This window comes from Solea solea, chromosome 20, assembly GCF_958295425.1.
Source record: "Solea solea chromosome 20, fSolSol10.1, whole genome shotgun sequence".
Classification (NCBI taxonomy): Eukaryota; Metazoa; Chordata; class Actinopteri; order Pleuronectiformes; family Soleidae; genus Solea; species Solea solea.
The window spans coordinates 13,920,250-13,945,463 of NC_081153.1; the positions used below are offsets into that span (position 1 = coordinate 13,920,250).

Here is a 25,214-nt window from a genome sequence, read left to right on the forward strand (position 1 = left end):
ATTATTATGGGGTGACTCACACAACACCAGGCTTGTCTCATTACCTATACTACAGTATCATTAAATGAATACCTGTTCATCAAACTCACACACACACTCATATTTAGTACAGTATAATCACACACACATGGATCATCAGTGTTTGTCTACACACATATTTAGGGACTCGCTCTTCTGTGTTAATGCACATGCTGTATCACGTTTCCCACTCATTAGCCGTCCCCCAGGAATTGGTCTCAGCCCATCTTAATGCATAATGGATTTGAGCATAAATATGTAAAAATGCTTCTCCACCAGGAATTAGGATGATTCACGTTTTCTAGACAGTCTGGGAAGGTTCATTATTGATAACTTACTCTGTCAGTTTTGGGGATTTCTGTGTGTAGAGGTGGGTTTCATAAGACCCCCGCAGAGCACATCTGTAACCGCCTACCCCCCCGTGACGTTTGGAGTGACTGTGATTTGGCTGTTTTGTCCAGCACAGGACCTCCAGCTGGCTTATCTTGGAAAGCCACAGGGTTTCAGGTCAATCCAGCTGCCTGCTCCTCTGTCAGATATAGCCTTTTTTTGTACTCTCCGAGGAGAACTCACAGCACAGAGACAGAAGCCTGGGAGGAGCCACCCAGGATTACAGGCTCAGCTGCAGCGTTGTGGTGCGTGATCTGTGTATGTTCTCATGAAACGGACAGGAGTGCTGGGAGCTCGTTGCCGTCCCTATATGAATCGGGGTGCACGCGGTGGATCAGGAAATGACAAAGGCTGCAATTTACAATACAAGTCATCGAACACTTCTGATCCAGGGTTTTTACTTTATTGTCAGGGGTTTTGACTTCAACGTATTATCATGTTGGAAGCAGTTCTCATCCCCTCATGAGAATATAAAGCAGTCAATATTTTGATGGTATCATACGTCGTAATGTTTTAAATCGGTATATAATATTAAACTGCTGCTTGACTTGGTCCTAGCACACTGTAACTTGCAAGGTTAGATTCTGGGGACGTTTTCACTTGGGTTTTGTCCTCGTTGTGTGTTCTTGTTTCATGTATCTTCAGTTATCAGGTTCAAACACCGTGGACCGTGGCTCGAAACCCCTTCAGTTAGGCCCTGCAAGTTCAAGAATAATGTAGATTAGTTCAAAAGATTCAGAAGTAATTCTTGCTTTCATATTTCAGAAGCCACCTCCCTGCCCATTTAGCACCAACATGCTTATGGCAACCTGAGGAATTTTTCATCAGCAGCAGTTTTTACAAATGAGTTTGCTTGTTTTTCCATCATGAATGACAAAGCACATGTATCCTCCATTGATAGCAGTAAGACTATTACTGTTAGGAGTAAAATCAAATGAGTTGATGGATGTTTTTGCCTCTTGTGATGAGTAAATTGATTTATTGATGTGTAAAATTTGCGGAATGCTCTTTTTAAACTTGGATGAAGTCGTCTGGTCTCCTGGGGGAAGTCAATCAGGAAGTACCAACATAATGAATATCAGTCTTTCGAACAATGAGCTTGATTCTGACTTGATTTTAAAAAAAAAATCCTGAGGAGTTAATGGTCACAATGGCTAGTTTCAGGCTTTCCTCAAGAGATAGGATGTCAATCTTGTAAACTGTGTTTTCATTTTGAACAAAAATAGACATGACTGGACACCAGTGTGATTGACAGCTGGTATTATTCAATAGGGACCTGGTTGCAGGTTACGTCTTAGAACTCTCAGTTGCAACCTGTCCTATTGTCATTCTGTAGACTTGGATTAGGGTGCAAAATGACGTCATTACCTTTTGCTACTTGGACTGAACTCAGGCCAGCTCCCAATAAAATAGTTTTTTTAAACTACTGTGACTTGTCAGTTCACTCTCTCGCTGAGACCTCATTAGGAGATAAACTTTAATTTGAACTAAGCTCTGGCCCACCAGCATGCGCTCATGCTCTGCGTGACAACAGCAACAAATGAAAGCAGTTAACTGCTGGAAAGAAAGATCACACAAATCTGTGGATACATCTTGAGTTTTGTACAAGTCTGTGTTGCCGGTGAAATGATCGTCAGGAAATGTCATGATGAAAGTTCAAGGTCAAACGGTCACCTTATAGACAAAGTGGATGTGGTCGTCCGGTTGTGAAACGAAATACTGTTGGACACTACTAGCTGTCAATCACACTGGTGTCCACTTATATGTGCTGTGCTTAATCATCTATTTTCCTTTTACATGAGTCACATTATTATGATCTCATTACATTACATTACATGTCGTTTGGCAGACCCTTTTATCCAAAGCAACTTACAATAAGTGCATTTCAACATTTGGGTACAAGCAAGATCTAGAAGTAAGTAAGTGCTTCAAGTAAGCCAAACTATAAAGTGCTCTCTTGAAGAAGACCTGACATTAACCCCTCAGGAAACCAGCGGTGTCACCCCCTGGTGGCTAAGTGCTCACTTTTCAAACCGGGAATTGATTGGTGGGATCCTCAGATATTTTTAGCGGGATATGAGAATAGAGGTCCAGAATGTATCTTGTGTGCATTTGCATCACCTGTTATTGTAAACTGGTGTAAGTAGTTTAATTGTCTCATTTCCTCTAAGTTGCTAACTGTTGTATGAATGTGAATAATTAGTTTGAGCTGTTCCGTCGCAGTCCCCAGAGCGCTGTGCTAGACTCCGCTCACGTGTTTCTTATTGTCTTTTTTTTCCTCAAACAACGAGGCCCCCCGGTTCTTGACTAATGTGCCGTCTTCTCTGTCCATCTCTTCTCCTGCAGGTTTGGATGAGCCTTCTCCAGTAGTAGTGACAGAGGTGTGAGGCAGCAAGACCCACACCGGGCACCCCACCCCCCCCGGCAGCCATGCCGCCGCCGGCAGACATAGTCAAGGTGGCCATTGAGTGGCCGGGGGCTTTCCCCAAGCTCATGGAGATAGACCAGGTAGGTGTCTGACAACAAAAAACACCACACGTCAGTGTTATCGGTAGAGAGTTTAGACAGAGTAAATCTGTTGATAATGACATTCAACCTGCCAAATCACATTATTTTAAGTGTCTAGGCTGAATCTGAATACATGAAAAACATTAATATTATCACTTTATGAGGAGGAAGTGGAGGCTACAACTACAGGAAAACAGGTGAAGGTCATATGTGAAAGTCATAAAGTGTGAACACACACCAGGCCTTAGTTAGGTTACTCCTAAATACTGTAATAGTTAAAGAGTTACATCTTTAAACTTGAAGTTTTTTTGAGTTAAGTTATTTGCATCTTATATATATATATATATATATATATATATATATATATATATATGAAAAAAAACACAATAAGGTTAGATAAGGAATTTCATTTTGGCTGAAAAAATTGATCATTTTAAAAACCAAAATTGCAATTTGACACAACACGACAAGCAAACCGTGAAGGCTGCAATTTAATGATTCTATTTTTGCGATTATTCAATGTCAGTTTACAAAATGCAATCAAAGCAGACGAGCAGATTGTTTTATGAATCACAGAGGGGGCATTTGTGTGTCGTGGCAGTAGCACATTATTATAAGGAAGAAGAGGACACAGTTAACACACTGTTGGAAACAGCTCACATCTTAAGTTGGTTCTCATTCTTGCGTTACAGTATATCCATCTGGTTATAAATCTGTAACTAATCTGAGGAGATATTGTCATGTTAAAGTAAATAAAAAGTCCAAACTATGAATGTAGCTCACCATGTGGGGTGAGGTGAGGTGACATGTTTACTGTTACGTTGTTTGATACAGTGTAACATGGCCTGTTCTCACAGTGTGTGCATGTGTGTGACTCACAGATGGGCTAATGATTGTACGAGCTTTGAGTCACCGTAGCAACTGAAGCCATGATTGTCCCTCTCAATGGATGAATGAAACATTGAGCTACAGAGTATTTAGATTTGGGGCTGTAGTTTTTGTATTCATTGACCCTTGATCAGCAGCGATCCCACACTGTGAATCGTAAAATATCTTCAGCTCCTTTATGGTCTTTTCTCCTCCTTTTCCTCGTCCCTTTCCTCCACTTACGTCTAATTGTTTTATCTCTCCTTGTCATCATTCTTTTGTTTCTCCTCTGTTTTTTCCTCCTCCTCCCCCTTTTTTTGCTTTCTTTCTTGTCTCCCCCCCCCCCACTCCTCCTTCCCATCTTTTGTTGAAACCGTGAAACTTGCACTCTGCCTCCTCCTCTCTTGTCCTCCACCATCAACCCCCACCTCCTCCTCCTCCCTCTGCAGCTCCTCTGTACAATAGGCCCTGCAGCAGCATATGGCTGTCTGAGTCATGCGATGGGGAGTGGGCTTCAGTGGCACACGCTGTCTTGAGACCGTGTGTTTGTGTGAGTGTGTGTGTGTGTGTGTGAGAAAGAAAGTGCAGGTGTGTAGTTTTTGTTTGTTTATGTGGGTACAACTCGGCATAAATGAAATTTCGTGTGGGTGTGTTTGCGTGGCAGCATGCATACTTGTAACTATTTGTGTGTGTGTATGTGTGCGCGTGTGTCTGTGTGTGTACTTGTACCCATTTGTTGAGGAATTTGTGTGTATTTCTGATTTTTGTTTGTGCTCTTGTGTGTGTTTTTCTCTATCATGTTACACTGACTGTGTTTAAGTAGTGTCTTTCTCTCTCTCCCTCTCCGTGTGTGTGTGTGTGTGTGTGCGTGCGTGTGTGCGTGTGTGCGTGTGTGTGTGTGTGTGTGTGTGTGAATGAATCACATTGTTATTTTTGTCTTTTCAAACATCTTCACGGCCCCACAGGCACACAAGTACCAAATTTGTGTTGGGGAATTGGTGCAGACAATTTTATTAATTTTCTTTTTTTTAATTATTATTATTATTATTGTTGTTTGTCAGAACACGCTGACAGCGTTTCTGGTTGGATACATTTGCTTGCAGAGAAAGAGTTTAACTTGTAAACGATTTATTGTAATTCAGTGTTTTCACCTGTAGTTTAAACACCTCTAGTTTAATGTGATGCTTGCTGGAAATCAAAAGGAGTGGAGTAAAAAGAAGTCTTGGAAGTCGATAAATATGACCACAAAAATGCATCTTTTTTTTGTGTTATAAAATTGTCTGACAACAGATTTGTCTGCACACGAATGACAGACTGTGACGTTGGTCCAAACTGTGTGTGAATTGTGTTTGTTGTGTTAGTGGACGGCCTTGCAAAGAGACAGATGTACTTGTTATCCGACCACTTACCAAACACGAGTGTCGAGTTGAAAAGCTGAAAGATAGGGTATGGAATTTGCAGTCATGTGTATCAAGTGTGACACTTTTCTACTTTCTCCCCGGGCGACAGTGAAGAGAGACGATGGCCTGATGTGGAGAAAAGATATAATAGTAGTGGAGAGTTTTGAATGATAAAATGTAGTTCAGTCCTGAGAATAAAATTACAAAATGTTCTCAGACCTTCTGGATGTTCGTAATGATCATCAGGAAAAGACAAGAGAAACTCCAACTGTAGATGTCGTCTCTACTACTTATCTCCTGATTTCATTCAGTCCAAATAATTATTATTTGATTACCAGGACAATTTATAGCTGTGTTAAAAGTCTAATTATTAAAAAGAAAAGCTCACATGGTTACATATAAGGCTTACACATGTAGATCCTTTGAGGATACTGAACAATTTTTTTCTTTACATTTGTTCAAAACAAATTGCAGATCAGCTCAGAGCAGATCAGAAATAAGACAAAAGTTATACCATACTGTATGTTGTAAAAGAATATTAACTTTTAAGGTTATTTGACGGTTAATGTGTTTAAAATGTATTCGTTTATTAATAAAACATCTCGTACGAGAAAAGGAACTGCTCTGAGCAACGCACGATGAGTTTAGTGTCTATAAGACGTGATCATGATCAGGCATATGAATAGTTTGCTCACAGAAAAAAAACAACTACAGTGATGAACATTTATGGTATAAAACAGTTGGTTCTTGTTCTTGCTATCGTACATTTTATTCTAATAAATGTCAGTGCTTCATTTTCCACCACTCTCCTGCTTCCTCCCACTGTTATCAATCACTGTCCCTCTTCTTGTGTTTGCTGTTGTTTCTCTCTTATCTTATTCAGTTAGCTTCTTATATTATTTTTTTATCCTTTGTTCCCTCTTTTGTTTGTAGATCAGCCCACTTCAATGTTTGTCACCTCACTGTCTTTCTTTTCTTTCCCCGTCACGTTCTCTCCCCCCGTCCTGCCACTATCTCTTATTCTCTCTGCACCTCTTCGTCACTGCAGCTCCTGCATTTCGCTGGCAGCTTCTGTCACTGTAGAGAAGTTGCCGGCAAAACAGTACAAGTAGTATTTTCGTCATATAATATTCATTATTAGTGTGCATGGGTATGTGTTGTGTGGTGTTGTGTTGTTTGTGTAGAGCTGCAGAAATGTTATCTAAAGCCTCTGTCACACTGAATTTAGTGGGTTATATCTAGGATTTTTAAACCCGAGTGAATCTGCTAAAAAAAAAAAGGCGATTAACACCATTCTCATTTCCAGTTGTTCCTGTCTTTTGATTTTCTTTTTTTTTACCCCTGCATCATGTGCTCCACCCACGAAGTTAGGGACAAAAACGAGTGGTTACTATTTTGCATCATTTCTCGATTTCAATTCGGTGTAGATTGTCCGATTCATGAAATAAATGATGATACTGAACACTGTCTGACGTTTTAAAAACATGAGGCTCACTATGGATATTTATACTCATGACCAGAGGATGATTGCTCGTCATAGTGTTGCACAAATATGCAAAATTAAAGCAGACAAGGACAAAATTAGCATGTTCACGCTGGGTTTTCCTTTCTGCTGATGCTGATAAAAAAAACTGGTTAATTTGACCTGGGAGTGAATAGATAGATAGATAGATACTTTATTCATCTTACAGAGAAATTCACATTTTTTTCTTTTTTTTTTTTTTAGATAAAAAAATACTGTTTGAATACATTCCCACTGGTGAAACTAAATCGCAACAGGTTTTTTTAACCAGTGGAAATGTGATATAAATGACTAAATGAAATAGTTTGACTCTGTGTATGCTATGATATTATGATATTTACTCTATTATATGTATCATACCATCCTGACAGCATTGGTATCAAAGTATCAAAGCATCAAATATATGGCACTGAGGCAGCTTCCCATACATTACTAAACTAAAGAGTAAGTGCAACGGACAATTGAATTCTAAGGTGGTTTATACTATAAAAATAATGCATTATTTAATATAAAGAGAGTAGAATTTACATGAAATTACATACATATTCAATGGTGTGGCATAAAATAAACACGAAACACAAACTTGATGTGTTTGGAGTGAAGTTTCAAACCACTTTGAAGCAGTTTGACGAACCAGCAGTAATGAATTAGATTCTGGACAAAGTTCCTCCATCAGCAGTTGGACACTGTCTCATTGTGCCAGCACTGTATTATAAAGTAATTGCGGTCTACTGTGAGTGGACTGTTGTTTTAGGAACTCAAGCTTGGGCCTGACGACTAAATGTAGCTTTGCTTTTCTCCACAGAAAAAGCCTCTCTCGGCCATCATTAAAGAAGTGTGTGAGGGGTGAGTCAGCATTTGCTTCTTCCACCACACAGTATATATATATATAAGTGTGTGTATGTGTGCATACAGTGGTGCAATTGGATTTGAAAATACTTCAGCACTCTCGCTCCTATCCCTTGGTTTTGATCCTATTACCTTGTATTTGACAGAGACGATATTCTCTTTAAGAACCCCAACTGAATGTCTTTCTTCTCTTCATCTGATGGCTTTCAGGTGGTCCTTGGGGAACCATGAAAACTTTGCTCTCCAGATCGCCGACGCAACAAGTTTCTACATCACAGAAAAGGTTTGGTTATCTGATTTTGATCCAGGCAGATGTTTCCGAGTGAAAAAAACATGCCCTTAAAAAGAGCTCTTTGACTTTCTGCCTTTTCTGTTGATTGTTCTCCACAGAATCGCAACGACATCAAGAATGGCTCGATATTACGCTTGACCACCTCTCCTGTAAGTTTTGTGTTTTCTTTTTTTTTCTCCGTTGTTTTATCATAAGATGCTTTTCCATCAGGTTCTTGTCTCTTTGCACCCCGCAGTATCAGACGGCAGTCCAGCTCCATGAGCGGATTCAGTCGTCCAGCATGGATGCCAAGCTGGAGTCTCTGAAGGACCTGGCCAACGCCTCACGTGACATCACCTTTGCCCAAGAGTTCATCAACCTGGACGGCATCTCCCTGCTCACTCAGATGGTGGAAAGTGGGACTGAGTAAGTCCGTTAGTTGTTCATCTCTCTTGGTTTATGTTCAGATTACCAGTTCAAATCTGATACAGATCTGATGCGTTACAGATCAGATTTGAGGGTTCACGTTCTTAACTACGAGTCTTTTGTATCTGAATATGAATGCCCTCTCCAACCTTTTTTCGTCCGTCATCAACAAAAGAAAGCGTCGTGTTTTGGAGGCCACTTGGGAAATATGTACGATAAGTGATGGACGCTATTGCAGTGAATTTGTGAGTGAGATTAAATCAAGAGGACAGCACTCGCCTCCGTTGTTGTTCGATTCTGCCGTGCTTTTATTCATGTCACAGGGTCACCCATATTGGATATACATCTGTTCTAGGAACCCCATACTGGAGTGACACAAATCTGATTTGAAACTGATCTGATTTCTGTGTCCACACGGCCCTGCAGATGATCAGATATGAGTCACTTTAGTCTGGTAATCTGAACATAGACTTTGTCTCCATGTCTGCAGTGTTTTCCTCCTCACAGGCGATTTGCTTTGGTGGTGTCACAAACCACCGAGATTTTTCTTTACACTGAAATAAATAATCGAGTCCGGTGTGAGCACAAACATACACCACCGACGCAGACCAGAAGTCGGTGACTCTCTGTAGTTGCACTGTCCATTCTGATTAAATTCAGCGAGGTAATCTTGTTTTATGCTCCCACATGCGTCGCGTGACATGGACCGATAATAAGAACATTTGTTTTGTCAAGCAACAACAAAGAAAAAAAGCTGCTGCCCTCCAATCTTTAATAGCCAAAGTAATCCTTTCTCTCCCGAGTGTGACGAGCAAAGGTCAGCACAGACAGTCATTACAGTCATTAAATATGCGTCTCAAAGCAAAGGGTTTTTTTTTGTTTTTGTTTTTTTTTAATTTTCCATGTCTGTCTAGGCTGTGAAACCCCTAACTCTCTCCAAAGGTGACATCCGTGTATTTTACCGCTCAGAAGAGAAGAATCGGCCTCTATTGTGCATGAAGTTCATGCCCACGGGCTCCTGTTCATTTTTGTTGACCATGAAAGTGATATTGCACTGGACTGAGAAGAGAGATTTGCACTGGTGTGTGTGTGTGTGTGTGTGTGTGTGAGAGATGAAGAGGCTGGAGGTCCCTGGAGACTGTCTCGACTGAAGGTTACAGCGAGGATATATTTGCTGAGGTTTCTCCACTGTGATACCAGTGGGAAGTGTTTGTGTGTGTGATAGGGGTGGGTGATATTCAATATTTTTTAGTCATTATCCTTTTAAAAAATTTGACTTTAATTGCCTGAGTTCTAACTCCTTATGTCTGTGGCTTACAAGTTTTATAAATGGACACAATGTTTTCAGGAAAACAACCTTTATTTTCTTTCAACTTTAGTTTTCAAGTAAATATTCTGCAACGCTGCATAAACATATATGTCAGTTTTGCACATCTTTAAAACAATCACAATATTAGAAGATATATCTTGCCCACCCCTAGTGTGTGTGTGTATGTGCTATTAGTGAACTGTGTGAATGCAAAGTACCGGCCTGACAAAGCCAAAAAACACCCAGACGACAGTTACAGTAGGAGTGAAAAAGCTCACACAAGCTCACATACGGTGCAAACCAGCAGGAAGGACCGCAGCAGCAGTACAGGCAGCAGCCAACTCAGCCATCCGGGACGCTCTCTTTTTTTTTTTTGCCCCATGCATTTCTTATTATTCATCCCTTTTTCACCCGGTGTATGAAAAAGAAAATTGAAGAGAGAACTTTGCTCGACAGCAACAGTAAGCAGAACACTCAGCAGAACAGCAGAACATCCCCTGTTTCTGCTTATTAGACAACTATATCTTCCCCTCCAACATTACGCGCACCTCTACAATTGACAGAAAATTGTTATAAGCCCTTCGTCGTCGTCGTCTTCTTCTTTTGCATTTAATGCTTAAATTGGCAAATATTTGACCCAGTTTGATCTCGCAGCACGGTGCCATCCATCACAAGCAGCGCCGATGTTGACTCCACTCCGCTCGCAGCCATTTCATTAAATATGGTTTTATGTAAATTAGCGTCACATTTAGTTATTCACGACTCAAGATTTGGAAAGTGCCCTGTGTGCGAGCGTTTGTGTGTGAGAGTAAGAGAGAGATTTATATCCGTGTGTGACACAACAGAAACACACACACACTCTCTCATTAGTTAGTCTGACAACCTATTTGGTGAAGTGTAATTGTTGAAAAGGCTCAGTGCTGGCAACTCCAGAGCTAAGCATTACTGTGATTTAATGCGTCTGCCAGCGACGATGCTGAATTGTATTCATGTGGAAATCACTTTGGACTTGGCACACGCACACAAGCTCCCAAACACAAGGGCGTATATCGCTCTCTGCTGACTGAAACGTGGAACAACTGTTCCAATTCATGTGCCTCGACACAGTCGTTCAGAATGCACAGTGCAACTTTAGCCAGCTGTCTAATAGAGCTTTTGATTTGGGGAAAAAACAAAGGGGGAATGGGATTTTTATGTTGTGATTTTAAATTCCATGCTGCCATTTTTTGTTTTAATTGTTTTGAGGCCTCTCTCTCAGATTGCTGCTGTTGTTTGAACTATGCATAGTAACATGGACACTGATTCTAAACGGAAAAGCTTTTCTCGCTTTGTTAATCTCATTGTGTCTTTGGGTAATTTAATTACTGCAGCAAGGCTCAGGTTAGAGAGCACGCATCAATACAGTGCATCTGCCACTCATGGCTTTTGAAGTGTACAAATCTGTCTTTTTTTTGTCTGTGGTCTTTTGTAAAAAATGGAAAAAAGTGCCGATCATTTCTGTGTTTGTTTACTGAAGCTTGTGAAACCTTGTGATTTGCCGCAAGCTGCTTTTTTTTCAACTGCCTCTGCTTGGCATGCTTTCAGTGTCTGGGAAGACTTGCTGATTACAGGTGCTTGAAAGTACATGTTCATTCAAGTATTGCAATTTCACTTCATTTGTGTTTTGTTTTTTTTTGTTTGTTTTTTTACTACAGGCTATAATTGTGTCACGTGTAATAGATAAACATCCTTTTGTGTGGCAGACTTTTCCATGAACTTGTCGGTCATTTGTGATGTGTTGTCGACAGTTCTGTGCCGGCTCAGACCGACAGGTTTGGTTGTTTGTTTCCCAACTGTGACACCAAAGTTTCTCAAATCTTTGCAGGCGCTATCAGAAACTACAGAAGATTATGAAGCCCTGGTAAGGCCTCCCCCCCCCCTCCCCCACCCCTCGTTTGGGTAACGTTATTGGCTCTATGCTCTTCCTAACCTGCTGACCGAGTCTGCATGATTAAGACTCTTGCCCCACACTACCTTTATGGAAATGATCTGTGTGTAACACGGCCAATCACAGGCTCCCATTTCAGAATCTGTGTGGCACTTAATTATTTTTGCATGTGGTTTTGGGCAACAGAAACCTTTCAATGTGCTCTTCCAAACTGATAGAAGACCAAGATTCATGTTTTTTCTATTTTTTTTATTCAGGAAATCAAGAAACGCATTCGCTTTTCGTTTTTGGAACTAAAAGTTTTATTAGTACACTTTCATGTATCTTTAACTCCTGGGCAAAGTCAACACTTTACCCTTGATTTAAATCTTGGTTTTCTTTTCAACGTGGTGCTCAGGGTGAGGGTTTTTTTTTTCTGTGGGGAGTCTTGCTGTCAGGAACATGAGCCGTCCGTCAAAGTCATTTCTTTACTTTCCGTTGTAAATAATCTTTCCACTAATGTTAGTATTCTGCTTCTTTCATGTAGCGTCAAGTAGTTTACCATAGTGTGTCATCAAAATGCCCACAGCCATCTGCAAAAACCCCTTCGTCCTTCAGCTGTGGGTTACTAATTGTCCATTTGACTGTTGACTAATCACCTACCATGCAGCAGCAGCAGCAGCATACTGACCCATGAAGCTCTCTGTTCATCCATATGCAGGAATGTTTCTTCATATTCAAGAGGGTTTTCATCTCCATAAGCTGTTTGAAGTGTGGACAGAACAATAATTAGGTTTTCTGTTAGTGTTCAGGTCCTTTCTGTTGAGTTTCTAGAGTAACAGATACAAGACAGTTCTGCAATGCCACATTTGAGCAGTAGAGGTCAGTATTGTAAAACCAGTTCATTAAGTCCTACACAGTATAACAGACTTATATTTATGAAGCTGTTTCATAGCGGCTAGAATAGCTGTAGTGTAATTTCAACACTAGTTGTGTGCTTGTCACAATCTCCTAACATTTGATTATGATTCCTATAATTCTCATTTTCGGTCTTCCAGCTATCATCTTAAATGCAGCTGTCTAATATCTTCTCTGCTTTCGGCCTGCTGTGCCTCTCGCACCGTGATCTGTTTCTCCTGGTATTTGTGTAACTGCATGACTTCATTCTATGACGTAGCTTTTTTTCGGTTCTGATTAAACACCACACTGTGCTGCCCGGCTCCTGCTGGCCCTCTGATGGCTCCCACTGTTTCTTGGATGCGAGTCTGTCTTGCAAACCTCTTTTCCATTTCCTTCCCTCTCTCTCTCTGTCATGTTTTGCCCTTTTACTTCAGCAAGCCTGGTTGCAGCATTGAACTTATGTTCTTCTGTCCCCGTCTTTCCTCTCCGCCACCTCTCTCTGTGTCTCTGCTGATCGCTCATTACTCGTTACGTTCCAAGCCATCTGGGCTTTGCAGCTATACACTGCTCCAAGCCATCTGCTCGAGAGAAGTTTCCTATGGTTTGTGTGCTTCTTTGTGTCCCTGTGTTGTCTCGTAGTTTTGGCGATCTGCTGTCCTTCACTCTGACCGCCTTCGTGGAGCTGATGGACCACGGCATCGTCTCTTGGGACACGTTCTCTGTGGCCTTCATCAAGAAGGTCAGCCAACACAGTGACTGATGACACAGGGCTGGGATTTGAAGATGAATTTAGTGTCATAACTTTGCTGTATATTTGCTATGAAGGTCATAGTAATGGTTTTCATTACATTTGTGGTATATGAAAGATTACAAAAACGTGTTTGTTTTTCATGTGAAAAGACCATCGCCTATACAGTATAAAAGGCTCATTCTATTCTTCTTCAAAGGCTATACTCTTCTTTTTTTATACACATTATAATCTGTCTCTGCCAATAAACTCTCCTGAATGTTACAGCACAAGGTTAAGTACCGTGTACAACCCATAATAGGATCATCGTATCTCAAGTTAAAACAGTAAAACAATCTTTACACAGTTTTTACACAGTTTCAATCACCAATCACAGACATAATGTAAACTGGTAGATGATTGTATAACTGTACGTGGAACATGTCACAACAACAATTACAATCTTCAGATTACAATCCCAAATCTCCATTTTTTTATAATTTTTTTAAAATTAGATGTATATCTCCCTCTCTGCCAGACCTATTACACTTTTGCATCTCTCTGTCTCTGTTGCTGTTGATAAATTATTCAGTTCTCTGCAGTTTCCCCTCATCTCTCCCGCTCATGTCCCATCTGCAGATCGCCAGCTATGTAAACAAGTCGGCAATGGACACGGCAGTGCTGCAGCGTTCCCTGGCCATCCTGGAGTCCATGGTGCTCAACAGTCAGGATCTGTACCACAAGGTGGCGCAAGAGATCACCATTGGACAGCTCATCCCACATCTTCAGGGGTAAGCAGCAGCAGCAGCAGCAGCATTGGTAGAATAAATGTATTTCAGAAGCAGATGATGACAAAATGACTTATTTTATTACTTAAATATTCTTCTTCTACTTACAGGACTGATCAGGACATACAGACATACACTATTGCCGTCATCAATGCTCTCTTCCTCAAAGCTCCTGAGGAGAAGAGACAGGTGAGGCATTTTCACACTGAGCTGAGTGCAACATTTGAATAATCTCATAACGGAGTTAACTATGCACCACATTAACCATCAGCCTTTTGTTCTGTAACAGTGTACTCAGTGTGTGTATTTGAATGTGTGAGACGCACCATTGTTCTTAATAGATTTGCAGAGTAGTGCAGTATCTAATAGTGAATCACTGACAAACACCCCTCCATTTCTTTTCCTCTCCTCAGAAGTGAGGCTGTAGCTCAGCCATGCCCCTCATTTCTCCACTCATCTGTTGTATTTTTTTTTTGTTCCATTCTCTGTGTCCGTCTCTCTAGCTTCCTCAGCGTTGTCACATGCCCTGTAGCTGATCACATGATCCCTTGCCTCAGCACTGTGGGGTCCAGAGATGTGCCTTGACATTAATAATGAATGATGCTAACCCACAGTTTTCCCTCCTATGCTGCATACAAAGCTATAGACATGCCATGCATACATATGCCAGACGCAGAGTGCTCACGTTTGATTCATAAAGTTGGTGGGATACAATTTGAACAGCATATTTGGATTGTGCTTTAACCCTGAGAACCCCTTTTTCCATTACTATGTTAAAACGTATATCCAGAGGTGATAAGAATGTGCGGTCTTATATCCTTATTTTCCAGCACAACCTATAGGCCATCTGATGAAAAAGATTTTTATTTTTTTTTCATTTTCACCAACTATATAAACACATCTGAGCAAAAAGTATCTGACTCTTTTTATGAACAAAAAGAAAAGAAAATCAGTCTCTGTTGTGACTTCACAATTATCGCTACTCCTGTAAAATGAATCCTAACCTTGCGTCGCCAACGCATAAGAAGACAATAAAATGCATTTTGTAAAGCCTGAAGATGTGACCTATAAACACACACCCCAGGATGTCCATACGAGGAGTTGTGTATTGTTCCCGCGGCGATTTACCGAGGCTACACCTGCATGAGCACTGAGGGTTAAAGTGAGCACTGCTAGGTGAAATAAGTTTATAGAAACCTATTTTATTGCTGCAGAGAGGCATTTTTTATACAACACCTGTTCATGACGTCATGCTTTTATACACAGACACATTATATACACATCCAGCACCTTCAAAGACTCCATGGCTGACAGACAATAATTTCTTTAACTTCATCTCAGACTTTTTTTCCCCCCTCGCTCATTCACTCACTCACTCACCTTTTCTGTCTCTGACTTTGTTTCCTCACTGCACACGATATGGTAGTATGATGAGCACACTGTGGACATCCTAGATTGTCCCCTGACAGTAAGTGCACCCTTAATTAGCGCACCTTCTAGTTTGCACTGTAGATGACTTTAGTTTAGTGCATTTAGTACCCCCCCCCACCCCCCTTTTTTTAAGATTAATTTCTCCTTTGGGATGCTTCCTTATCATTTGGGGTTCTGTTCCTGCACACTGAGCAGTGTGGCAACATTATGTCTTGTTTTTGCCCGTTTTCCTTTTCTTTCACATAAAGAGCCAAACAAAACTTATTGGTGATATATTGTTTCTCATCTTCTTCTTCCTCTTCTCCCCCTCTTCTATAGGAGATGGCCCATATTCTGGCCCAGAAACAGCTGCGCTCCATCATTCTCAGTGTAAGTCTAGTCATGCTCTTCCCTCCAGTGTTTTGTCACTCTCTCTCTCTCTGTGTTTGTCCTTGTCTCTCTGTGTCTGCACCAGTGTGATATCCAGAGAGACACCAGAGAGAGGAAAAAACTGCCACTTCTGCCACTGTCTCACCTCCCTGGTTATTATCTACTGTAGTCCCTGTCTTTTCCCTTGCTCATTCTCTGCCTTGTGTTAAATCTAATTTCTCTCTCTTTCTCCTGTTCGTCATTCTAATCCTCGTCATTCCCTCCCAAATCCCCTTATTCTCCCTTGTTATCATTTTGCTGTCCTCCTCCAAAATCCGTGTCTGGCCTTACTCACTTCAAAACCCATCCTCTCTTCTCCACCTCAAACACCGCTGTCTTACACTCCTCCTTCCTCTCCCTCAAACCATGTAGAACGTGATCCGGAGCCCGACACCCATCAACGATGAGATGGCCCACCAGCTGTATGTGCTGCAGGTTCTCACCTTCAACCTACTGGAGGACCGCATGATGACAAAGATGGATCCTCAGGACCAGGTGGGGACAGGGGACACACAGAGAGAGAGTTGGTGATACATGAACTATAGGAAAAAGAAGTTAATAATAAGGCAGAATAATAAACTTGACGACATACCTGCTGTTGCCTATGAAACACCAGTAAAGGTATAGAGTCTTCAGTTATATGGAGTACTAGTTCCAAAAAAGAAAAACAAGGTAACAGGAATCCCCACCAGGAGCGCTGAGCATGCTACAGCTGCCGCAAGTAAACAACCATTAATCTTTTATTCAACAGCTTATGGGGAGTTTGGGCCAGATCCGGCCAGATTTTCAAAAAAAAAAAAAAGTTTTTGTAGCTTTGCCCAAGTAATATAAACAGTGAAAAGACATGGCTGCTGGCCAGAGAGCCTCAGGCAATGCAAGACCCCAGACAACATAGATGAGGCGCAGGAACTCTTAAATGATAACGTGGTGAATGAAAAGAGAAGAAAAGACAAGTAGTCAAGTTTTAATATTCCTCTCTGCATGTACAGGCTCAGCGGGACATCATCTTTGAGCTGCGGAGAATCGCCTTCGACGTGGAGTGTGAGCCCAACAGCAGCGGGAGCATCGAGAAACGCAAGTCCATGTACACGCGCGACTACAAGAAGCTCGGCTTCATCGTAAGTTTTTGTGTCTGTTTTTTATTTTATTTTTTGAGAAGGCAACAAGAAGTCTGCTTTGTAGCTCACGCTATTGCGACTGAACACACGTGAGACTCGACACTGTGATCAGAAAGGAACAGTGCGAGCCCATTGGTCCACAACGGACAGGTGTTAATTGGACACATTGTCCTTTAGTTTAATATCTGCAGACTGTGTGTGTGTGTGTTCATGTTGTCTGGGCTTGCCAGGAGAGAAAATGGGAACATGATTTTCCTTCTTTGTGTTGACTGTATGTGTCTTTAACTAATTTTTATCACAAGTTTGTGCTTCAGGTTTCTTACATTTCTTTCATTCACTGTTTGTGTGCAGTGTGTGTGTGTGTGTGTGTTAGGCTGAGCAGCATGCAGTGGGCATTAGCGCTACACTGGATTTGTGAAAGCCCTGAGTTGTTTCAGAGCTGTTCCCATCTACACTCCCACTGCAGTGTGTTTGGTAAAGATAAGGCCTTGTGTTCACCAGTGTCGAGAAAACTGACCCCAAAATCCTTAGCCTGCTTTCCACGCTAGACTTGGAAGACACACATCCCGACTGTGTACACACACGAGCCATAATTCTCCATTCTTCACATAGATCCTGTCACTCCTGAGTCATTTAGTGCCTTTTTGAGTTCTTTAAGTACCAACTGTTGTACCTGCCGGAGTACGAAAGGGTCAAAATGAATATGTGGTTTATTTTTAGGATGTGCATGTGTAACAGAATACAAACGTGAAGAGCCAGATCTCTTGTGTCCTCCTTTCCTTTTTCATCATCTAATTTCCTTTTCATCTCTTCCTGTCACTTTTCCTTTTTCAAAGTCCCGTCTCACCTTTCAAACTTGAGACACACTCCAGTGATGTGTTTGCATGTGTGTGTGTATCTGTGCTTTTAATCATTCGTCAACTGGAGGAGGAATACAGTGTGATAGACTGTGCTATGTGTTCTGTGTGTGGAGTGACGCAGGCGGCTTGTTATTGCAAAGTGAATGGGTTTTGAAACTTTGGGTCGTTATGACTTTGGTCTCAATTATAAATGATGCACACTTCTCTTTCTCTCTGACTCTTTTGCACAGGCATGTTGAAAGCTTCTTGAATGTTTAAATCTCCCAGGCAGCAAACATCTTTTTTCCATTTAGCCACCTTTTGAAAATTGACTTGAACGGACTTGAAAGTCTGCGCCCCGAAATTAACCTTTTAATCCTTTAATCTGGCTAAAAACATAAAAAAAATCTCATATGGGTTGCATTGCAGCGACTTGCAACAATGTGAGTTGAGTGTATTACAATCTAAAAGAATAAAGGTACGTTCTGGTGTGTGCTTAAATATACGTCTCCCCCTCTGTGTCTCTCAGAACCACGTGAATCCAGCTGTGGATTTTACCCAGATTCCTCCAGGCATGTTGGCTCTGGATAACATGTTGTACTTTGCCAGACATCACCAGGACGCCTACATCAGAGTAAGCACGCACATGCATTTTCATGTGTGGTTGGACTCACACACACACACACACACACACACACACACACACACTCACTGCTCAGTCTCCAGCTCGTTCACCTGTTTTTTGACTTGTTCACCTGTAGTATATTTGTGGGCTCCATGGCGATGAGAACATTCATCACTTGGAGCAGCTTTATGGCAACTATCTAGCTCTCCAAACTAAAAAAAAAAAGAATGTGTGCTCACTCACTGTGTTGGTGTGTAACTCCTGTTCCTGGACTTGAACGTGAGGAATGAAATGTTACGTGGCTTAAGTAGTGTAGCCTCAGCTCTGTCAGTCGACCAGAGGGGAAAAACAGCAGCTTGAGTGATTGGAACCTTGATAGTTTCCTTTCGGGCATACTGCCACATTCACATAATTAAGATGAGTTTTTTGCTGTAGTGTTTTTTGTTGTTGTTGTTTTTTTTCCTTCAGATAGCTTTAAGCATCACACAAATGAAATAATAACTAGTTCTTTTCCCATAATTGAAACACTTATGGTAAAACTACTACTACTATTATACTATTACCTTATACCCCTGCTAAAGCCACAAATATACTAAACCTAACAAGTCTAACTACGTTTTTTTTTATATATAGAATTATGTGAATATTGACTAATCTTCATTCATCTTTGTCATAGAGTTATAGAGCTATAGTAGAAGATGGCAAATGCATTCTGCTACCACATGAATGACACTTAAATTAAATGGGATGATTAAAAAAATACTCATGTAAAGGCTTTAATCTGCATTTGTATCCAGATTTACATGCAGCTTTGAGCAACATTACAGTAAGGTAAAGCTTGTCCAAGAAAGAATCGGTCAAAAATGTCACAACCTGGTCATTCAGCAGCATGACAAATGCTGAGTCAGGTCTGATAGTATTGCATGACAGAGCCTGTTTTCAGATGGAAGGAAGCAGCATGCAAATCACATTATTATATTGTGTCTGTTCACATAGACCAGAGGGGAGAATATAAACAATCATTATAAATATCCTTAATCTTCCGCTGTGTTGTCTGCATTTGCCCAAAATCCCTCATGACCGTGACGCGATTTTGTGTTTTTTTTCTGATGTCTGACTGTCCTTGTTTCCAGATTGTCCTGGAGAACAGCAGTCGAGAAGATAAGCACGAGTGTCCGTTTGGCCGCAGCAGCATCGAGCTGACCAAGATGCTCTGTGAGATACTCAAAGTTGGCGAGCTCCGTAAGTTTACACTGACAACCAGACCCACACGCCCTCCTCATTCAGTGGTTCTTCCTTTTGCCTCTTGCTCTTGTACTTATTATCTTCACAGTGAGCACACAGATGGAGATGCCTCTAATTTGTCTACGGGTGAGGTGTTTACATTTATGTACACATCATTCCCCTTCATGCGAAGATGAAAGCAGCCATTATGCTCGGAAACTGTGCTGCTGGGAGTTCATTATTTAGTGATGCACCTCACCCCCATTGAGCCCCTTTTAGCCGTATATACTGCCTCTGGGAGGCACACTGCACAGAGAAGGAGATGCTGTGCACAAGTCCACTCCAAATTGATGTGCCCTTTTCATTTGTCTTTACGTGTTTAAGTGTGCGAGTTGGTCTCACTTCCTCACTAGACTGACCCCCGCTGCTCCCAGTGGGGAGGGAGAGGGCATTTTTAACTCAATTTTGAACCGATGTGCCCTTTTCATCTGCTCATGTCTGTCTTTTTCCACACAGTACTTAGACTTGGCTGCATTGCTCTATTAAAGAGCAGTGGCCACTTTCAGTTTCTCTGCCTATATTTAAAGGAGGTAAGCTTAAATTGTGTCATTTGTTTTCCTAATGGTGCTCGGCTAGAGTAGGTATTAATATAAGATAAAAAGAAGGTGCAGTAATATACACATACATATATATGTGTATATTTTTAAATGTGCTTATTGTAATTTTCCCATCCTTTTTTAATATATTCTTATCTCTGCCAGCTTTAAGGGGAAACGTCTCCTCCTTCCTTTCCATCCTCATCAAATTCTCAGCACACAGTCAGCAAAAGCAAATGGAAGTATATATTTAATTCGAAAGAGAAATGTGCTTCGTTGCACTAACATACTCTAGCATGCTCTGACCTGGGGAGACCTGTGGAGGGTTTTAGTCCAGGTGAGGTAATAAGTCATGTCTCACGTGACACTAAACTTAACAAACAATACCTCTTTCACTGACCCCGTGTCCTTTTCATCTTAGTTTGTGCTCGTCTACTTGTGTCTGTAATTGTTTTAAAGGCAGGTCATGTCTCTGGGCTTTTCTTATTTTTTTTCCCGTGGATTTTATTATTATTTTTTCTTTTATCCAAATGAGATCCAGTGCACATGCCTGTTTGACCTTCACTCTCCACAGCTAAAATTGCTTCCCTTTATCCGCTGTGAAATATCACTTTGACCTCATTCATATCAACATGCAGATTAAACTAGCAGCCTTGTCCCAAAACAGGAAAAACATCTTTATCTCTATGGATTTTCTGAGGATGCCGTTTGAAAGCTTATGCAGTAAATCTGAACAGCGTCATTAGGAAATGGTCTTTGAAGACTTTGTTACTGAGAGACTTTCAGTTCAGATATTTGCAGCTGGGTTGAGTGAGTGAATTTCACATCAATTACCGACAATATATGATAAGAAAATGCAACCATACCTATACATTCAGCTAATTTGTGAGATATTTTGTGATCCACTTCAATTTTACTTTTGAAAATACTGTTTTTGAGGAAAATGCATTTCTGTTATGACCCTAGAATTTCCCCACAGACCTGCATGCTTGGTTTGAATCATAGTGGTCACCTTGACTTATAGCTCTGGGCCTTTCTGGTCCCAGCGGTTGCATAATGTCCTCCTCACTGTGGTTGTAAGCCCAGGAGACTGAAGCGTCTATTAATATTTATGATGCGCTTAAGTGTTTATGTGTAAAATGAGAGGACAGGTATAAATTGATACGGTGAGCCCATAAAACTGACCTATCTGTCCATAGACACTGTCTGCTGACATAATAACAAACAGCACGTACGACTGGTTTGGACACAAAGGGGATTTACACGTACAGAATTAGGTCATGTATGGACACACAATACAACAAAGTACATGTAAAGGGAATTAAACCAAATCCCCTGCTGGAAATTGGGCAAAGGTAAGGAAAGACAACGTGTTATATTTGCACCGACTGTGTCCCAAATCGTAATGTTTCCATCCATCTCTGCCACAGCGGCAGTAAATATTTGAACAGACTCACACTCACACTGAGCAACATAGTCTCATGCGTCTCAAAGTAGCCATAATGCGCACTGCGTCTTCTCCTGTACACACACGCTAATGAATGTATGAGTAGGATGAACGTAACATGGGCCGCGGCAGGTGTTGTAAATGCTCGGCGAGTAACGGCCGGTCATTAGAGGGAGTCTGTGTCTGATGTCGGGGCATGAGTGTGCATTTCCCCAGAGGAAAACTGGGAGAGGAATGAGTCCGAGTCTGCACCCGCTGTCATTACTTGGTTGACCTTTCAGCAGAGAAACAATGAAATACCTGACACTAATGAGGATGTCGGAGGGAGTGTCTGTGCCTCTGTAAGGTTTTATTGGTTTTGATAGCGTGGTATTTGAGTCTGTGGAATATTAGAAACGGTGGTACATTTATTTCTCCCCCTAACTTGAAATGTAGCCGTGACATTTTCAAGTGGGGTGTTTTTCTTCATGTACACAATTTCGTCTCAATTTGGGTCATTCCTTAGCCAAATAGGTGAAGAGTGCAGACATACTGGTGTTCTATGGTTCTTTGGATGGCGATGTTGGTCACTTTAAAATGAAATGTTATCAACCTCTGAATAAATTGCATCAGCTGACGTCCATGATCCCCAGAGAATTAATTAGTTAGTCGCTTGATCCCTTGACTTTTCTGTGTCACAGTGACGTTGACATTTGTGGTTTTAAGATCAAGTGTCTTGAAATTTGGAGCAGACTTACGTGTCTCCATCCAGATTACCCGTAATAACCTTGTTGATCGAGGTTTAAGGTTCCTTTTTTTTGTGCTTATTTTAACCAAAGATGGACCAGAAAATGTCCTGTAACTAAGTGCTTGTGGCCATTTTTCCAGAATAACTTTCAATATCAGGCTATTATTTACAATTTACTGCATGTTACAATACTGTTTTAACAATTTAAACAAAAATGTTTATTTAGAAAAACACTGCAGTTGTACACGAACAACAGATTTTGCTTGTTAAATTTGAAATTTCAACAGTATAACCAATTACTTCTACCAACTCTCTCCTCTCTGATGACAAAGACAGTGAGACGCCGGCTTCCTGAAAGAGTGCGAGTGAAATTACCATAATAATCACATGTTGGCTTTGACGTGCAACTTCTTAGCTTTCAACTAAGCGACAACATACATATCAATAATATAGAATTAAAAACTTAATAAAAATAACAGAAATAAGTTTTAAGAACAGCAGCATGTTAAAAACAGAGCAGCACAGTTAGATGGAACCTTGCTTTTTGACTAAATATCTGCAAAAGAGAAAAATAAAACTTTAGTGTTAAATAGCAAATGCACAAAAACACACTAAACGGTGGTGAACACTGTACAGTGTCAGACAGACATCTACATATTATACTTTTTGTCGAGTTTAGCCCTCTTCTGAAACCCTGCAGCTTACATTTCTTGTGAATAATCTTGTACAGCATGTAAGTCCCAGTGCAGTGGAATATAGAAAGCATGCAAGAACAAGGTGGTATAGCTGTCAGTGTAGCTGTAGTTGTACCTTCTAAATGTTTCATCGTGCAGAGCAAGCCCAGAGAAGCCGAGCTGCTTCCCAAAACTTTATCAAGGCAACGAGACTGCGTTAACTTTCCATTAAAAAGTTCTAGTTGTCGACCAAAACTGAATTCTGTAAAACCCCGTCCAAACCTCTTTAATCTTTTATCTTCTTTTCTAGTGCTCCACACCTATGCACAGTAGCAGAAGAAAACAACAGCAGATCAGTTGTGACAACAGCAATGTCTCAGTTGCTCATTTCCTCTCAGTCTAAGTGAAATAATCGTGTGAGTGTAGCCGGGACCAGACACGCTCTTCTTGTTGGCTCATGAGGATAAAACCCCTCACAAGCCTCATTCTTGGTTTTTACCCTGGGCTGCTCATGTTGCCTTTCTTTCTCACTCATCTTTTCCTACTGTGCTGTCTTAAGTCTTTTATTTATTTATTGATTTATTTATTTCAGATTCTCTTTTTCTCTCTCTGTGGATTCACGCAAGAACGTCTGTCCTCTCTTACGCATGCAAAACTTTCATGCTCTCGCTGCTCCTCCGCCTTCCTTGTGAATTTGAAAACAAATGACACCAATACAAGTTTACAGTCCAGTTTATTTTTACATTTACAACAGCACAAAAGGGACACACAGTATGGGCAGCCTGTCACAAACCCACAGACTCAGTCACATAATGCTGCCCACTCCTCCTGCATCCGGCCTGTGTGTGTTCACTACAGGTGTGCGATCAGGAGGTGTTAAATACAGAGGCCAATTTCACTACCACTAATTGGTGTGTGTGCAAAAATATCACATTTTTAAATCAACACATGCGGTTTAAGTTATTTAGAAAGGGCCGTGTTTGGTAGTTATGGACCTGCCTGGTACATCACCTTTATATTTGCAGCTGTGTCTTCCATCACACAGCCAAAATCAGAACGAAAGGCCACTTTCAGCACCACGGACAGCTCCGTTGCACTACATCACAACGTATCATGTGGGAAAGTTGGATTGATCTCTATATTTATGTGTATTTATTGATTTTAATTTTATATCAAATTTTTTTGGTTCTCTTTTTGTAGCATTTTAACAAATCAGCAGGGTTTTGTTTTTAGAGTCTGTTTGTGTGGCACTTTATGCCTTTTTAATGAAAGTGGGCCGTATAGGGAAATGAGTCATGAGGTACAAGGGACAAAATTAAAAGCAATAAAGATCCCGAGTTGCGACCTAACCAGGGACTTTGCTGTCCACAGTCTCTGTCTTTGCAACTATGGTTATTTTAATCATAATCCTAAATAATGTATGTGTGTAGAAGGCAAACTCTACCACATTAGCATCTGCTGGAAGGACGGAAATAAACCTTTATGTAGCTCGTTTCCATCTCCCTGCATGTGTGCCTCAGTATGTGTGTATGCACAGTTTGTCCAAAGCAGCAGGTTCATTTTAATCACACACACTCATTACCAGGACAACTCCCAGTGTAATGACACTCCTGAGCATCACACTGTGCCCCTATTGAAAGCACCAACGCTTCAATACACAAACACACAAACACACACACACACATACTCCTCCACAAACACCTATAACCCCTGAGAAATGCCAGTGTGAGATTGAAATGCTGTTATGTGTTTCCACTGGCCCACAATGTGTTTCTGACACAAACAGACTGACATGTGACACAATGCACACAGGCAGGTAGTTACTGTATAATATGTTATAATATAATTCTACCTAAATAGGTAAAACTTTTACTTTCCTTATGACTTCAAGATATAAGTTATTCTTGTCTATTTTATTAACAGTATCTCATGGGAATCTAATATAGTTGCACAGGTTTATTCTAACTAATTAATAAGATGTACATAACGTAAATGAATTAGCACTAACTGAATAATCCAAATACTGACTGCTGAAGTGTCACTATTCATCTTTTAAGTGGAATAGGTTTAGAATAGGTTTAGAATAATTGCATTACTGACCCACTGAGACATTTTTCTCACATGCTGACAAGTCATTACATTATCTTGTCTAAAAGTGTCACTTAATATCGATCACAAAATGTGCTTGCTAACATTAGTTTTAGCCAAGCTAAGCACAAAAAAAACTTGACTCTGAGTGCAACA

At 40.8% G+C, this 25,214-nt stretch overlaps 1 protein-coding gene across 7 annotated transcripts in view; it reads left to right on the forward strand.

The window, feature by feature from the left end:
- The window catches only part of elmo1 (engulfment and cell motility 1 (ced-12 homolog, C. elegans)), a 93,319-nt gene that overhangs the window by 33,143 nt on the left and 34,962 nt on the right, over positions 1 to 25,214 (forward strand). For 4 of the 7 annotated variants that reach the window (XM_058619034.1, XM_058619035.1, XM_058619032.1 and 1 more), the window contains 15 exons: positions 2,755 to 2,916; positions 7,511 to 7,551; positions 7,765 to 7,837; positions 7,945 to 7,995; positions 8,082 to 8,251; positions 11,425 to 11,460; positions 13,006 to 13,105; positions 13,733 to 13,884; positions 13,992 to 14,070; positions 15,308 to 15,349; positions 15,631 to 15,681; positions 16,093 to 16,215; positions 16,710 to 16,838; positions 18,207 to 18,311; positions 19,436 to 19,544. In XM_058619034.1, coding sequence (XP_058475017.1) covers positions 2,839 to 2,916; positions 7,511 to 7,551; positions 7,765 to 7,837; positions 7,945 to 7,995; positions 8,082 to 8,251; positions 11,425 to 11,460; positions 13,006 to 13,105; positions 13,733 to 13,884; positions 13,992 to 14,070; positions 15,308 to 15,349; positions 15,631 to 15,681; positions 16,093 to 16,215; positions 16,710 to 16,838; positions 18,207 to 18,311; positions 19,436 to 19,544 — 1,339 coding nt within the window. In that variant the 5' untranslated portion in view covers positions 2,755 to 2,838. The remainder of the gene's footprint in view (positions 1 to 2,754; positions 2,917 to 7,510; positions 7,552 to 7,764; positions 7,838 to 7,944; positions 7,996 to 8,081; positions 8,252 to 11,424; positions 11,461 to 13,005; positions 13,106 to 13,732; positions 13,885 to 13,991; positions 14,071 to 15,307; positions 15,350 to 15,630; positions 15,682 to 16,092; positions 16,216 to 16,709; positions 16,839 to 18,206; positions 18,312 to 19,435; positions 19,545 to 25,214) is intronic. The other 3 variants (XM_058619036.1, XM_058619037.1, XM_058619038.1) reach the window with 3 other exon arrangements.